Source organism: Hyperolius riggenbachi, chromosome 7, assembly GCF_040937935.1.
Source record: "Hyperolius riggenbachi isolate aHypRig1 chromosome 7, aHypRig1.pri, whole genome shotgun sequence".
Lineage (NCBI taxonomy): Eukaryota > Metazoa > Chordata > Amphibia > Anura > Hyperoliidae > Hyperolius > Hyperolius riggenbachi.
In genome coordinates this window covers 18,695,192-18,713,029 of record NC_090652.1, presented here as the reverse complement: position 1 = coordinate 18,713,029, position 17,838 = coordinate 18,695,192, and the positions used below count along the sequence as shown (strand labels likewise).

The 17,838-nt window shown below is 46.0% G+C and overlaps 1 protein-coding gene across 20 annotated transcripts in view; it reads right to left on the bottom strand.

The window, feature by feature from the left end:
• Positions 1–17,838, bottom strand: part of LOC137524117 (uncharacterized) — a 515,954-nt gene that overhangs the window by 139,807 nt on the left and 358,309 nt on the right. For all 20 annotated transcript variants that reach the window (XM_068243637.1, XM_068243636.1, XM_068243632.1 and 17 more), the window contains 3 exons: positions 15,679–15,984; positions 5,907–6,248; positions 922–1,212 (listed from right to left, as the gene is read on the bottom strand). In XM_068243637.1, coding sequence (XP_068099738.1) covers positions 922–1,212; positions 5,907–6,248; positions 15,679–15,984 — 939 coding nt within the window. The remainder of the gene's footprint in view (positions 1–921; positions 1,213–5,906; positions 6,249–15,678; positions 15,985–17,838) is intronic.

Genomic DNA, 17,838 nt, shown 5'->3' with positions numbered 1-17,838 from the left:
CCCCAATGCTGCTCTCCTGCCTCCCCCCTCCTCACTCACTGTCAGACTCCTCATACAGCACAACAAGCTGCTTTTCCCCAATGATGCTCTCCTGCCTCCCCCTCCTCACTCACTGTCAGACTCCTCACACAGCACAACAAGCTGCTTTTCCCCAATGATGCTCTCCTGCCTCCCCCTCCTCACTCACTGTCAGACTCCTCACACAGCACAAGCTGCTTTTCCCCAATGATGCTCTCCTGCCTCCCCCCTCCTCACTCACTTTCACTCTCCTCACACAGCACAAGCAGCTGCTTTTCCCCAATGATGCTCTCCTGCCTCCCCCTCCTCACTCACTTTCAGACTCCTCACACAGCACAAGCAGCTGCTTTTCCCCAATGATGCTCTCCTGCCTCCCCCTCACTCACTGTCACACTACTCACACAACACAACAAGCTGCTTTTCCCTAATGATGACCTCTTCACCTCGCTCTCCTCTCGTTTCTGTTAGTGTGAACAGAGTACAAACATGCTACCCCTGTAATCTCTGCCGCCTGATGCAAATGTTTCACTTAGCTTCATGAGAGAAACGGTCCTGTTTAATATCATGAAACAATATTTTTCTATTGTTTGCAGTGGACATCCATGGGTATAACTGGTAATTCCCAGGCTGCAGGCATTTTCTCTGACTGCCAGTCAGGAAATAATTTATTTCTCTTTTAAAAATGAATTGGTGCAAGCCTTGGAAGGGTTTTTTTTGTCTTCCCCTGAATCAATTGGATATTTGAAGGTGCAGGAGAGAAAGGTACATAATGGTTACTTAATTATTGATTTATTTTCTTTTATTCTGGTTGGACTTAATGGATGGATGTCTTTTTTCAACCAAACTAAGTAATGTTGTTATTAATAGAGCACACTGCATGGCGATACAATAATAAAACATTACCTGCTGTAGTCAGGGCTCTGGATCCCGCCTCCTGCAGGGAGTCATGTGACCAGGTCACACGCAGGGAGGAGTGGATGTATCTCCAGGGGACTATACACTCACTGATAGCATCAAACACCTTCTCATCATCCACCTGAGTAATCTTCTTCTTTGATGGTAATGTTTCCTGGTCCTCATATTTCCATGTAATCTGAATGTCCTGAGGGTAAAACCTCATCAGGCTCAGAGAACACATCACCCGGTCTGATCCATAAGGGGTTAATGTCACCTCTGTCTTCTCCAGGGGGGCCACTGCGGGGAAATGGGGAACAATGAGGAGGTGGAAAAATAATACAAAACAGGACCGTTCTTTAATCTGAGATTTTGGAAGGTTTGACCTCCAGCTGTCCATACACAGTATCATTTAACAATAACAAAAGTGCAGTGGGTTGCAAAAGTATTCGGCCCCCTTGAAGTTTTCCACATTTTGTCACGTTACTGCCACAAACATGAATCAATTTTATTGGAATTCCATGTGAAAGACCAAAGTGGTGTACACGTGAGAAGTGGAGGGAAAATCATACATGATTCCAAACATTTTTTACAATCAATAACTGCAAAGTGGGGTGTGCGTAATTATTCGGCCCCCTGAATCAATACTTTGTAGAACCACCTTTTGCTGCAATTACAGCTGCCAGTCTTTTAGGACATGTCTCTACCAACTTTGCACATCTAGAGACTGAAATCCTTGTCCATTCTTCTTTGTAAAACAGCTCCAGCTCAGTCAGATTAGATGGACAGCGTTTGTGAACAGCAGTTTTCAGATCTTGCCACAGATTCTCGATTGGATTTAGATCTGGACTTTGACTGGGCCATTCTAACACATAGATATGTTTTGTTTTAAACCATTCCATTGTTGCCCTGGCTTTATGTTTAGGGTCGTTGTCCTGCTGGAAGGTGAACCTCCGCCCCAGTCTCAAGTCTTTTGCAGTCTCCAAGAAATTTTCTTCCAAGTTTGCCCTGTATTTGGCTCCATCCATCTTCCCATCAACTCTGACCAGCTTCCCTGTCCCTGCTGAAGAGATGCACCCCCCGAGCATGATGCTTCCACCACCATATTTGACAGTGGGGATGGTGTGTTCAGAGTGATGTGCAGTGTTAGTTTTCTGCCACACATAGCGTTTTGCATTTTGGCCAAAAAGTTCCATTTTGGTCTCATCTGACCAGAGCACCTTCTTCCACATGGTTGCTGTGTCCCCCACATGGCTTGTGGCAAACTGCAAACGGGACTTCTTATGCTTTCTGTTAACAATGCCTTGTTTCTTGCCACTCTTCCATAAAGGCCAACTTTGGACAGTGCATAACTAATAGTTGTCCTGTGGACAGAGTCTCCCACCTGAGCTGTAGATCTCTGCAGCTCGTCCAGAGTCACCATGGGCCTCTTGACTGCATTTCTGATCAGCGCTCTCCTTGTTCGGCCTGTGAGTTTAGGTGGATGGCCTTGTCTTGGTAGGTTTACAGTTGTGCCATACTCCTTCCATTTCTGAATGATCGCTTGAACAGTGCTCCGTGGGATGTTCAAGGCTTTGGAAATCTTTTTGTAGCCTAAGCCTGCTTTAAATTTCTCAATAACTTGATCCCTGACCTGTCTTGTGTGTTCTTTGGACTTCACAGTGTTGTTGCTCCCAATATTCTCTTAGACAACCTCTGAGGCCCTCACAGAGCAGCTGTATTTGTACTGACATTAGATTACACACAGGTGCACTCTATTTAGCACTCATCAGGCAATGTCTATGGGCAACTGACTGCACTCAGATCAAAGGGGGCCAAATAATTATGCACACACCACTTTGCAGTTATTCATTTGTAAAAAAATGTTTGGAATCATGTATGATTTTCGTTCCACTTCTCATGTGTACACCACTTTGTATTGGTCTTTCACATGGAATTCCAATAACATTGATTCATGTTTGTAGCACTAATGTGACAAAATGTGGAAAACTTCAAGGGGGACGAATACTTTTGCAACCCACTGTATTGCTTTAGAATAATCCAAAGTTATATAATGAATGATATATTGCCTCTGTACTCACAAAACATACTGACTCCCATGGACAGTGCAATACTGTTGCAGACATTAATAACACCTCCCCCCATGCCCCATCCCCCTACTCCCTCACAAGCACAACCTGCGTATTGCAGTAGCAACCCAAGAAGACCAGAGACCCGATGCTGGGTATTCCTTAAAGAACAAGCGACACCCCTGCTAACCTAGAAATAAAAAACACATATACAAGTAGATAAATACTACTTCTACTTACATAACAGATGTATTGTGCTATCCACGTAATGATTCCTGTGAATTTTATAAAGGAAAAGCAGAAAATCCTATTGTAGGCAGTGGCCATTTTGCCAAGCTAATGCTGACATCATATCCTCCCTGACTCTTGTTTTCCCCCCTCCCTTCTCTTGCTCATTGTGTATTCATTAGCTGCCCTCCTCCCAGAGTCTTCAGACACTCCCACTGAGGTGTATACTAGGAACTGCACTGTCTTATCCTCCAATCACTGAGTCACCTCAGCCTTGCTTGTAAACACAAGTAATCAGATGGTGTTTCTGATAAGCAGCTAGGAAGGGAAATAACTGGAAGAGGAGGAATATATTATAGATAAAAAGAACTCCCATCATTCAACTCTTTGGCACTAGGGCCAGTACTCATAAAGTATGTGATAACTCCAAACCATAACAGCAGAAAAAGTTTTGCAAGTTTTGAATGCAGGATTAGCATCTTTATCACTTAATACACTCAGACCAGTTGCTGTTGAAATTTGATTTTTATGGCGACAATACCGCTTTAACAAGCAACCAAATCCAGTTCGACTGAGCAATCACTAAATGTAAAAGTGTTATTCCACAAAGTCGTAATGTCTTAATCACAGTGGGCTTGATTCACAAAGCGGTGCAAAGTGTTTGCACGCCTGTGAAAAGCCCTTTATCACGCCTAAACTCAGTTTAGGCGTGATAAGAAGAAACTCGCGCGATCTCCCGCGCGCAAAGTTTTGCGCGCGTAGCGCACCGCGCTGCGCGCGCAGTATACCATGCTTCGCGCGCAAAACTTTGCGCGCGGGAGCTTCGCGCGAAAAGCAGCACAAATCGGTGATAACTCAGCTTTGCACGGCTTATCACGCCTAAAGTCTTTTAGGCGTGATAACTGAGTTATCACCGCTTTGTGAATCAGGGCCATTAACTCTAATTACTACGCACTGTAGGCTCCTGCTTCCACTGTTTGCTTTTTATCTCTGAGTTTTCATTTGAGCCTCATATTACTTCATCAACTACTTTCTGCTGCTTTAATCTTAAAAATTTATATCAAACATGTCCATTGGAGGAAGTAGGAGGAAGTAGTGGAGTTACATGGACCGCAAATGGAACGCATCGGCTACAGTGGGTAACACCCGACCTAACCTCCCACCGCCCCGCCGCAGGCAGCGCTATACCGTTTAAATTTCGATTACTGATAGCTTCAATCTCATAGCTACCATTGCTAGAGCAAAGATCATGTTTATCCCCCCCCCAGAGCATGACAAGTCTATGGATCAAATCTCTGGCTGAGCCCTCTATGAAATGCTCTGCCTGCCTGGTGAGAATTGCCATTCCCTCCTCCTGCACAACAGTACACAGAGTGTCATCAGCTCCGCAGCCCTGCCCCCCGGCAAACCACCAAACAGGCGCATCAACTGAGGATGATGAGGGCAGCCAGAAGTAACAGGAAGAGGCCGATCAGTCTCTTCTGTTGCTCCTGCCTTGTGTCAACCGCTCTCAGCTCCTGTCCAACTCACTGCCTGTCACCCCGGCAACACCATGCTCTTACCTCACCACCGCCGCAGCTCCGCCCTGCATTCATAAGAAGTGTGTGATTGTGGGCGGGGACTGGGGAGAAGCTCTGCTGCCAGAGAGTCCTGTGTGCCAGAGGGGAGGAACAGGAGAAAGAGTGGGCAGAGTACAGCTTCCCCATGAGAGTGACCACCGCAGCCACTCTAATGATGGAAGGAACAGGAGGCGGTCCGGGCGGAAAATTTCTCCCATTCCCCGGGCCAGTCCACGCCTGACCCCTGAGTTGAAGAGTTGTGGAAATTTTGGGTACCTAGAGTCGGACTCAGGAACAAAATGCACCGACTCCTAATAAATGTAAACTGTAATTTAAAGAGAAAATATGATAAAATGTTCTATTTTTCAGATAATCAGTCATCAGTCATTATAAATAACTTACATATATAGTAATAGCAGTGCTTAGTCCATATAAATTAAATAAACCAATAAAAAAACAGTTACTTGTGCTGCCTGCTGCAATAAAGCAGGCAAGGTTGGCATCTTCAACAGTGGGAACCTGGGGACATTGGAGCTGCGGCGAGGGACAGATCGGCTGCCAGGGGCTGGAGGAAGCCCCAGGTAAATAGATCTTGTTTTTTTTTTATTCCCTCTGATGTATTCTTTAAAAGTGTCCCAACACATTGTTTAATATGATTCACTAGATCCCCGTATCAGCTGGGTTCCGGTGCATAGATCTGCCCCGTTGCAGTAAGTTGCCCTGGCCTTTTCTATATCAGATACAGAAAAGGTAGAGGCCGTGCTCTGCAATGTAGCAGGAATACACGCTGGAACCCAGCACATAGGGAGCTCAGATGCATCTCATTATACAGACGACATGCTGGGGCATTCACGCTGCCAATGACAGGCCAGGATGGCTGACAGGGTAAAATGTCAGCTTCCTGGCCAAGAACTTTTTGTTCTCAAACGCAATCTTAATACAGCTTTAAAATTCATAAGCGTTGGCAGTGATGAGATGCCTTTTATGTTACATACTTTCAATCAATAAGATTTTAATAAACAAATTAGAGGAGTCGTAGTCGGTGGAATCCTAAACTGAGAAGTCAGAGTCGGAGGATTCTTGTACAAACTCCACCGCCCTGTTTTATCTAAAAATATCTCCATTTAATTAGACTCACCGTTTACCATGGGAGGTCCGGAGCTTCGTTCTATTGGCTGCTCCAGGCTGGGGTGCTCCACTCTGCAGATGATCTCCAGCTCCTCCTTGTCTGATGTTGGTGTGAAGGATAAGGAGGGTGAGCAGGTGAAGGAGTTATCAGCCATTCTCTCATGCTGTAAGGGAAGCATTGTGTACCGCTTGTTATATGAACAGTCACTCACATGCCCTCTCTTCTTCTCTAACCAAGTCACCTGGAGGTCTTCTGGGAAGTAGCTGGAGATTTTACATACCACGGTGGTCTCGCGGTGGACTTGTAGGATGAGGGGGGAGATTGCTTTAATTTTTGGATGCCATGGGAAAGCTGTAGAGTATGGACATACAATTGTCAGTATCAGAACCATGCAACTATGCAAATGCAAATGTTGATTTGTGGCCAGAATAGATGTTTTTGTGTCAAACCTGATGGATATACTCAGAGGCGTAGCTAGGGTTTTCAGTGCCCGGGGACAAAGACTATTAATGCGCCCCACAAAGTCAAGGTTGCGGCGCGCGTAGCGCGCCGCGCCAAAAAGGGGCGTGGTCACATAATAAATGTGGGCGTGGTTATGGGTGGAGCCAACTGTATATGGAGGTTAGCAGGCTCACGCTCACCCACCCTCCCTCAGTATGTACCTTCCAGCATGTTCCAAGACAAATTCAGCAATCATGAGCCCCCCCCATCAAGACAAATTCAGCAATCATGAGACCCCCAACATAACCAACTCAGCAATCATGAGGCCCCCAACAAGACAAATTTAGCAATCATGAGGCCCCCAACAAGACAAATTCAGCAATCATGAGGCCCCCAACAAGACAAATTCAGCGATCTTGAGGCCCCCAACAAATCATGAGGCCCCCAACAAGACAAATTCAGTAACCATGAGGCCCCCAACAAGACAAATTCAGCAGTCATGAGTCACATAAATAGCATTTCACATAAATAGGTAGAATGCCCCCTTAATATGGTAGACACCTCTCACCTGGCAGCAGTTCTCCAAAATACACTCAATCTGACGTGGTTCCCCAAAAATAGGTAGCCCCAGGTCTATAGTTGTCCCCAGAATAGGTGGCCAGCAGTATAGATGTCCCCAGAATAGGTGGCCAGCGGTATAGATGTCCCCAGAATAGGTGGCCAGCGGTATAGATGTCCCCAGAACAGGTAGCCAGGGGTAGAGATGTCCACAGAACAGGTAGCCAGGGGTATATGTGCCCAGTATATGTAGGCAGGGATATGTGTGCCCAGTATATGTAGCCAGAGGTATATGTGCCCAGTATATGTAGCCAGGGGTATATATGCCCAGTATATGTAGCCAGGGGGTATATATGCCCAGTCCATGTAGCCAGGGGGTATATATGCCCAGTATATGTAGCCAGGGGTATATATGCCCAGTATATGTAGCCAGGGGTATATATGCCCAGAGTAGGTAGCCAGGGGTATATATGCCCAGTATATGTAGCCAGGGGGTATATATGCCCAGTCCATGTAGCCAGGGGGTATATATGCCCAGTATATGTAGCCAGGGGTATATATGCCCAGTATATGTAGCCAGGGGTATATATGCCCAGTATATGTAGCCAGGGGTATATATGCCCAGAGTAGGTAGCCAGGGGTATATATGCCCAGTATATGTAGCCAGGGGGTATATATGCCCAGTCCATGTAGCCAGGGGGTATATATGCCCAGTATATGTAGCCAGGGGTATATATGCCCAGTATATGTAGCCAGGGGGTATATATGCCCAGTCCATGTAGCCAGGGGGTATATATGCCCAGTCCATGTAGCCAGGGGGTATATATGCCCAGTATATGTAGCCAGGGGGTATATATGCCCAGTATATGTAGCCAGGGGGTATATATGCCCAGTATATGTAGCCAGGGGGTATATATGCCCAGTAGATGTAGCCAGGGGGTATATATGCCCAGTAGATGTAGCCAGGGGTATATATGCCCAGTAGATGTAGCCAGGGGTATATATGCCCAGTAGATGTAGCCAGGGGTATATATGCCCAGTAGATGTAGCCAGGGGGTATATATGCCCAGTAGATGTAGCCAGGGGGTATATATGCCCAGTAGATGTAGCCAGGGGTATATATGCCCAGTAGATGTAGCCAGGGGTATATATGCCCAGTAGATGTAGCCAGGGGTATATATGCCCAGTAGATGTAGCCAGGGGTATATATGCCCAGTAGATGTAGCCAGGGGTATATATGCCCAGTAGATGTAGCCAGGGGTATATATGCCCAGTAGATGTAGCCAGGGGTATATATGCCCAGTAGATGTAGCCAGGGGGTATATATGCCCAGTATATGTAGCCAGGGGTATATATGCCCAGTATATGTAGCCAGGGGTATATATGCCCAGTATATGTAGCCAGGGGTATATATGCCCAGTAGATGTAGCCAGGGGTATATGTGCCCAGTAGATGTAGCCAGGGGTATATGTGCCCAGTAGATGTAGCCAGGGGTATATATGCCCAGTAGATGTAGCCAGGGGTATATATGCCCAGTAGATGTAGCCAGGGGGTATATATGCCCAGTATATGTAGCCAGGGGTATATATGCCCAGTAGATGTAGCCAGGGGTATATATGCCCAGTAGATGTAGCCAGGGGTATATGTGCCCAGTAGATGTAGCCAGGGGTATATGTGCCCAGTAGATGTAGCCAGGGGTATATATGCCCAGTAGATGTAGCCAGGGGGTATATATGCCCAGTATATGTAGCCAGGGGTATATATGCCCAGTAGATGTAGCCAGGGGTATATATGCCCAGTAGATGTAGCCAGGGGTATATGTGCCCAGTAGATGTAGCCAGGGGTATATGTGCCCAGTAGATGTAGCCAGGGGTATATATGCCCAGTAGATGTAGCCAGGGGGTATATATGCCCAGTAGATGTAGCCAGGGGTATATATGCCCAGAGTAGGTAGCCAGGTATCCCCCTCCCTGCCTCCCCAGCAGGAGGGGAGCAGCGCAGAGAAGAGGGAGAGCTGCTCTCTCTCCCTCGCTGTCCCCTCCATTAATGTCCGGGTGCTGGCAGCGGCGGGCGGAACTTACCTCCGTCTCGTCGCAGCGCGGATGGATCTGCCGCTACTCTGGTCTAGTCCAGACCAGAGCAGCGGCTGCGGAATCCGAACTTCCGGTCGGCGCTGGAGCGAGACGGAGGTGAGTCCCGCCCGCTGCGCCAGCACCCGGACAATAACGGAGGGGACAGCGATGGAGGGAGGGAGAGCCCTAAGGTGAGAGAAGGGGGGGAGATGGCCCCCTTCTCCACCGTCCGCATAGCTCTCCCTCTTCTCTTCTCTGTGCTGCTCCCCTCCGCAGAAAAAAAAAACAAAATCAGCTCAGCTGGGCGCCCTTAGGGACCCGGCGCCCGGGGGCACTTGACCTACCCCGACCCCCCCTAGCTCCGCGCCTGGCCTTTGCACTTGCAAAGTGGTAAAACGTGATGATCTGAATGTATTTTATTGGCCTTAAGTCCTTACCCTGTCACAAACTTTTCCCCCATGTGATGTAATAATTTAACAAATAGTAAAGAAACGGTGGGTGGATGTTGGGAAATGTAGGCAGGGGGTTGTGATTATCTCAAAGATCTCCACTTAAGTTTTAAACTTCGATAGTTGCATGTACTGGGTCCTGGCTTGATGTCATCAAACTGTGACCTGGTACGTGCAACAGAAGAGGCCATTCAGGCCATGGGAGTGTGAGCCATGGGAGCAATGCAATTGCTGCAGGAATAGGAAGAGGTCCTTCCTGCTGCTGATCTCTGGAAGGAAGAACCATTAGACTTCCAGGAAAAGCTAGAAAGGAAAGGGGAGAGGGAGGGCACAAGGCTATTGTGAGAAAACGCGGAAAAGCAGCCGCGTGTGCTGAAAGCAAGGCGGCTGATTCTGCGTCCAAGGCGGCGGTTTGCACGCGTAGGCACGCGTCTGGTAGTGTGGCAGAACGCGGAAAAGCCGCCGCATGTTCTAACAGCAAAGCGGCTGTTTCCGCGTCCAAAGTGGCGGTTTGTACGCAGCAGCGTGCCTTTGGAGTGGCTGGGTCTGTTAGTCCACATAGATGGATGGAGAGCTATGCGCGCGCGGGCCAGAAGTCAGGACCTTTATACCAGCAGGGGAAGGGTCAGCTGATGATTCCTGCTGGGCTCATGATTGGCTGAGTGGCTCGGGCGGGGCAGCAGAGTTCAGCTACTATATATCCTGCTTGCTTGTCAGTTGCTGGTTGTCTGCCATTGCAAACACTTTAGTGGAAGCATTCAGACCATAGTCAGATCCTTACAGTGTGTTTGTACCGGGTGGACCTGGGAATTCACACTGACCTAGATTACCTTGTACTGTTATTGTTTATTATTTGTTAGACCAGTTCCAGGGTGTTGAGATCAAGGCCCTCACACCCCAGACTAGGAATACTGTGTATCTTATGTGTATTCTCTAGCATAGTTCCAGGGTGTTGAGATCAAGGCCCTCACACCCAAGATTAGGGAACTGTATTGTCTTTGTGTTATATTCCAGACTAGTTCCAGGGTGTTGACGATCATGGACCTCACACCCAAGACTAGGGAATTGTGTTATCATTTATGTTATATTCCAGACTAGTTCCAGGGTTTGACGATCACGGACCTCACACCCAAGACTAGGGAATTGTGTTATCATTTATATTATGCTCCAGACTAGTTCCAGGGTGTTGTGACTACAGACCTCACACCCAAGACTAGAATTGTGCTATTACTGTATAACGTTAGCCCAGTTCAGGGCAAGACCTTATACTAGCAGCAGGGCTTCCTGCATCCCAGCCTCGGTCCCTCGCCCAGGGGTTCACAGGCTACAGGAATATCACCCACCCACGGTGAATTCCTCAGGAGTATAGGCCGCCAGCTCCTCTGGTGGTCTTCACTCAGAGTTGTTACTGTTGCACCAAACACTTACACTCTCTCAGGTGTCTAGAGGTTAGACATATCTGATTATTGACAATTCCGCAGATCCTCAATAATCGGGTATATCTGTATTCTTGGGGATACTGCGGATCGCCAAGGATCAGATTCTCTCTCTGGTTGCTGACACCGATCGTTACAGCTATCAGGTGAAAACTATAAGGAGGAAGGGGGTGGGGCACTGGACAACCAGGAAAAAAATTATATAAAGGGGAAGGACTGGGACGTGGGGTGACACTAGACCACCAGGGAAAAGTATATGTGTTAAAAAGAACCACTATACCACCAGGGAAAGTAAGATGGCACAGTACAGGGCTAAAATAAGGGACATATACAGTGCTGCCCATAATTATTCATACCCCTGGCAAATGTTAACTTAAAGTTCCTTTTATTCACCCAGCAAGTAATTTTTTTTTGTGTCACTTGTGTTTATTGAGGATATGTTTAAACAAGAACATATAAAACAATTAGTAGTAAACGTCAACATGGTAGATACAACCAAATGTACACAGGCATATAGTAATATTGTCCGTTAACCTGTGTGGAGAAAATATGGAGAGAATGAGGAGATAGATCCTGGGTCGAGAGAATTTATAAGGAGAATGTTCCAGAGCATGAAGGTCGGCCCAGTGTTAGGAGATCTATCATATCTTGATCAGGTTGTACAGTGTCAGTAATAAATCTTAAGAAACAAAGAAGCCATATATGATAACAGTAACTTGAAAAACTTAAGGGGATAGGGATGGGGGAAGTAACTTGGAGGTCACACCAAAGGTTGTTGAGTGAGGTTAGAAGGGTCAGTGTCAGTAGGGGAGAAGAGTCATGTTGTTGACCCTGGGATGCATCATATTGAGCATTAGATATGGTTTTACAGATGAAGTGTTAGTAAGGACCTAAAAGTGGTGTATTAAGTATGCAGGTAGGGAGATGAGAGTGGAGCTAGGGAGGCATAAGATCGGGAATATGGAGGACCCAAGGGTCCCAGACTTTGCAGAAGTGGGGTTCTGTGTCCCGTAGGAAAGCGGTCATTCGTTCCATATCCCTGGTCCAGTCTATTTTAAGCTTAATATCAGACAGAGTGGGAGGAGCGATGTTTTTCCAACAGGAGGCTATCGTCAGACGAACAGCCGTAAGAATATGGGTAATTAGGCGTACGGTATGCCTAGGAGTGTCTGTTGGAGGTTTGCCTAAAATCATATAGATAGGGTCGAGAGGGACCAGGACCCCGGATATGGAAAGAATGAGTTGCTGTACTTCAGTCCATAGAGTGGCAATAACTGGACAAAACCAAAAGATGTGTTCTAAGCTCCCCTTTTCATTGCATCCTCTCCAGCATAGGTTGGAAGAATCTGGGTACATTTTTGACAACCTATCTGGGGTGAGGTACCATCTGTACATAATTTTATATACGTTCTCTCTAATCTGTATACACATAGATGAGTGTTTGGCGTTTTCCCAAATATCTTCCCTATCTTCTAGTTGTATAGGCTGGGATAGGGCTGAGGCCCATTTGGACATATATGAGTGGTTAGGGTTGGAGGTACCAGATTTAGTGTGAAGGAGGGTGTATATTTGAGAGATCAAACCTTTCTGATAGCCTTTAAAGGGAAGGTTCGGGGAGGGCTGTAAAAAAATAAAAATCAAAATCCACTTACCTGGGGCTTCCTCCAGCCCGTGGCAGGCAGGAGGTGCCCTCGCCGCCGCTCCGCAGGCTCCCGGTGGCCTCCGGTTGCCGACCCGACCTGGCCAGGCCGGCTGCCAGGTCGGGCTCTTCTGCGCTCCAAATGCTGGCACTTCTGCGTCCCACGCGGACGCGCTGACGTCATCGGACGTCCGCCGGGCTGTACTGCGCAGGCGCAGAACTACTGCGCCTGCGCAGTACAGCCCGGCGGACGTCCGATGACGTCAGCGCGTCCGCGTGGGACGCAGAAGTGCCGGCATTTGGAGCGCAGAAGAGCCCGACCTGGCAGCCGGCCTGGCCAGGTCGGGTCGGCCACCGGAGGCCACCGGGAGCCTGCGGAGCGGCGGCGAGGGCACCTCCTGCCTGCCACGGGCTGGAGGAAGCCCCAGGTAAGTGGATTTTTATTTTTATTTTTTTACAGCCCTCCCCGAACCTTCCCTTTAAAGATACAAATATGTTCAAAGGGAGTCGGTGAGGAAATAGTGGAGTCTTTTTGCGAAATAGTTCGGAGAAAGTGGTTTATTTGGATGTATTCCAGGGAATATAGTAAGATGGAGGGCACTTTGTCCTCTAAGGCATGTCTGGTTAACAGTTGGCCAGTGAGGGGGTCTGTCCAGTCATGTAGATTGAAGAGGTTGAGGTTGTACCATCTAGATATTAATGCTTTGGACATTCCAGGGGGGAAGGCTGGGTTGCCCAGGACAGGTGTGAGAGGGGACGGGGATGATTTTAGGTTAGCTGTAGCTGCCATCGAGCGCCAGATCTGTAGAGTAAAATTAATAGTAGGGAGAAGCGGAGGTGAACTTATTTTAGGTAAGGGATATGACCATATCAAAGAGGCGAGGGAGGTAGGTTGAAGGCTGAGCAGCAAGTCATTTTTTGACGGGAAATGACATAGGTGTCTCCCAAAAGATAATAATGACGATGTAAAAGAGGAATTATTATGGAAAAACACATTTCTCAGCTTTTATTTACATTTGAGCAAAAAGTGTCCAGTCCAGAATTATTCATTCCCTTCTCAATAATCAATCGAAAAGCTTTTATTAAAGCCTTTATCAAATGCTTCCTATAATTGCAGACCAGCTTTTTGTATGTCTCAACAGGTATTTTTGCCCACTCCTCTTTAGCAATGAGCTCCAAATCTTTCAGGTTGTAGGGTCTTCTTGCCATCACCCTGATGTTTAGCTCCCTCCACAGATTCTCAATTCGATTCAAGTCAGGACTCTGGCTGGGCCACTCTAAAACATTAATGTTGTTGTCCGCTAACCATTTCTTCACCACTTGCTGTTTTGGGTCATTGTCATGCTGAAATTTCCACTGGTGGCCAAGGCCAATTTTTTCTGCAGACTGCCTGATGTCGTCATTGAGAATCCTCATGTATTGCTCTTTTTTCATGGTGCAATTTACTGTGATTAGGTTCCCTTGTCCATTGCCTGAAAACACCCCCAAAGAATTTGGTTCCCACCACCATGTTTGACAGTGGATATAGTGTTCTTTGGGTTTAAGGCTTCTCGTTTTTTTTTTGTGTTTTTTTTACGCAAAATAAAGGAAACATCATTCTGACCAAATAATTCAATTTTTGTTTCATCTGACCATAACACAGAAGACCAGAAGTCTTCTTCTTTGTTCAAATGAGCATTTGCAAAGGCCAAGCGAGCTTTTATGTGCCTTATCTAGACAAGTGGAGTCTTCCTTGGTCTGCATCCGTGGAACCCAGCAGTGTGCAGTGTCCGTTGGATTGTCTGCCTCGAGACATTGCCACCAGCAGAGCCCAGATTCACCAGGATGGCCTTGGTGGTGATCCTTGGATTCTTTTCACCTCTCTCACTAACCTCCTGGCCAGCACAGGTGTAAAATTTGGCTTCCAACCACATCCTCTGAGATTTTCCACAGTGCGCAACATCTAGTATTTTTTTAATAATACTTTGCACTGTAGTCACTGGAAAACATTTAGAAATGGCCTTGTAGCCCTTTCCTGACTTGTGAGCAGCCACAATGCGCAGCCGCAGGTCCTCACTGAACTCCTTTCTCCTAGCCATGAATGTCAACAAACCAGCTGCAGAGAGCTGCTGTTTTTCCTCTGTTAAGTTGATTAAAGCAGCTGTTCCCAATTAATCAAGGTAATTAGGATGCTTTAGAACAGCTTGGACTACATGGAGTGGTATAGAAATTTGGATTTTCCCACAGACTGTCAGTTTGTGAAGTGTATGAATAATTTTGGACTGGACACTTTTTCTCAAGTGTAAATAAAAGCTGAGAAATGTTTTTTTCCACAATAATGCCTCTTGTACATCGTCTTATTATGTTTTGGGAGATACCTATGTCATTTCCCATCAAAAAATTACTTGCTCGTTGAATTAAAGCAACTTTCAGTCAAAATTTGGCAGAGGTATGAATAATTATAGGCAGCACTGTAGCATGGGGCCACTGTAACCAAACTCAATTTTTAGATTGGAGTAAGCACCTCAGGGCCCTATGCCTCTACTCTGTGCCCTGAGTATCACTTGTAGTGGACTGTTGAAACTTGGTGGCTAATTTTTAGACTGGAGTAGCCCCATTGGGGCCTTCTCTGCCTCTTCTTGGCAACCTGTATAAAATCTGACATGTTCCCTTGATCACCCTATAAAATGGCTTGCCAGCCCCATAAAGAAGCCTTCCTGCTTTTTCTGGGCTTGTACAGTGTTTTGCAGAGCTGTGAGAATGTTGACATGCCTTTTTAATTGTATTTGGAGGCTATTGACTTTAATGGTGTTTGAATTTGACGTTCTATCAACCCGAACAATGTCAGCCTGTTTAATCAAATGTCAAGTGAAATTGAACACAAAGGTGTTTGATTGACACTACTTTTTCCTACAATTTTGATTGATGTAAATATCGTTAAAAAAAATACTTTGAATTATATTAGCAAAACAGTTTGCTAAAAAAATTAGCTGACAGTGTAGCGCGCGTTGAGTAATTAGCGGAACCTGATTTACCCAACTTATGCGAATGTTGCGAGGGTAACGTGTACTACAATGCACATCACCAAACTAACGCTCTTAGTGCAGAAATCTTAGTGCAGGTTAGTGAATCAGGGTAAATGTGAGAAAACTCATGAGGAAAGCTTAGTGCATTGTGACCTATGTGTGTAACAAGGTGTTTCCTTACCTGGATCTCGTACAGACATCTCTCTGTGTTGTGGATTTTCCATAGATACATGATTCCAGATCACTCTGACTGTAAATTGTGGGTCCTCAAAGAGATGTCCAGGAATTGTACACCGAGAAGATGCAGCAAATGTGCAATCTGGATTCCCCCTGACCTCCTCCACTGATGGCTTATTCTCCTGGGTTGGTCCACAGGTCCAGCTGATCTGTATCTCTCTTGGGTAAAAGCTGGAGAGGCTGAAAGACGCCACCACATCTCCTGAGCTATTAATGGTGAGTTCTATGGGCTGCTGGGCTGTGGGTATAACTGGAACACACAAGCATAAATTAGTGTGGACCTCAATTGACTAAGCATTACGGCATTCAGTAATGCAGAAAACAGCTGATTTTACAGATCACCTTCCCAAACTCCAATTCACTAAACCTTTTACCGACTAGTGAGGTAAATTACCAACTTGTGTGGTAAATACCTCAAGAAATGTCAAGAAATTGCAATTCACAAAGATTTACGCATTCGGTTAATCAAGCAAAAGTGTTCAATATTTTTCTCCAGCTCTGACCAGCCAATAACTTACTCACTCCATGTGGTAACATTGACAGACAACCAATAGGGAGAGCCAGGCAGCGAATAGGGAGAGCCACACAGCCCTGCTTCTCACCCTGATTTGGTCAAAAAAAACCCTGGAAGGTGGGACTTCACTGTAGCAGCGCAGGGGAGGAAGACATTTTATGAGGCTTTTCTACAACCCTTTAGATGTGAATATCTGTATACTCTAATACAGAAGAGCACCCCCTGGTGGCTGCAGCACATCTACTGTAAAGGGATGCTGGGGATGCACTGGAAAGAAAACCCCCAACTCATGCACACAGCTTCCTGCCTGACCGCTTACTTGCTCCACAGCTGCTAAGTGACATTCAGGGCATTATGAATTGAGGCATGTTTGTTCAGTAAATACTGAAGTTCTACCTCATGCATAAAATCTTTAGTGAATTTGGCAAAAAAATTGTAAAATACCGAATGCAGTATTTTACCGACCTAAATTATTTTACCGAACTGCCCTCAGTGAATTGGGGCCCTTATGTCATGGAGATTTATATAGAAACAAAATATACTGTTTTTGTCAGTGGTCATAATGTGTCAACTGAGACCAAACTGTGAGGATAAAATGGGCTTTATTAACAACTTCTGTGGTTTGACGGCATATCTACATCCCGTAGAACTTCAGTTCCTGCCCAGGGACATAGATATTCGGCTCCTGTCACATCGCCTCTGTCCTCGCTCCCCTCTCACTCCCCCCTGGTGTTCCCATGCATGTTCTCGTCCCCGCCGCTTAGTATGAAGATCTGTAAATGGGGAAACAGTTCCCATTCACAGATCTAACTGCTTGTGTCAATGATTGCCACCATCAATGAGATGCCTGCGGTCACTGACATACACATGTTACTTCCTGTTTGTACTGTTCCGTACACAATGGAGTAAATAGAGAGGCATCTAGTGGCCAAATAGTAAATTACACCCTAACACATTACATTACATACTAATACATACATTTACCATTAAAATCCACCCCTTAGTACTCCCACTCTCCCATACTTACCAAAATAAAACATTTGCATATATTTAAAAAAATGACATTTGAAAAAAAATATATAAATAGTTACCTTAGGGACTGAACTTTTTTAATAGTTGTGTCTTGAGGGTATATTACTGTTATTTTTGCAAATACAGGGAGTGCAGAATTATTAGGCAAATGAGTATTTTGACCACATCATCCTATTTATGCATGTTGTCTTACTCCAAGCTGTATAGGCTCGAAAGCCTACTACCAATTAAGCATATTAGGTGATGTGCATCTCTGTAATGAGAAGGGGTGTGGTCTAATGACATCAACACCCTATATCAGGTGTGCATAATTATTAGGCAATTTCCTTTCCTTTGGCAAAATGGGTCAAAAGAAGGACTTGACAGGCTCAGAAAAGTCAAAAATGGTGAGATATCTTGCAAAGGGATGCAGCACTCTTAAAATTGCAAAGCTTCTGAAGCGTGATCATCGAACAATCAAGCGTTTCATTCAAAATAGTCAACAGGGTCGCAAGAAGCGTGTGGAAAAACCAAGGCGCAAAATAACTGCCCATGAACTGAGAAAAGTCAAGCGTGCAG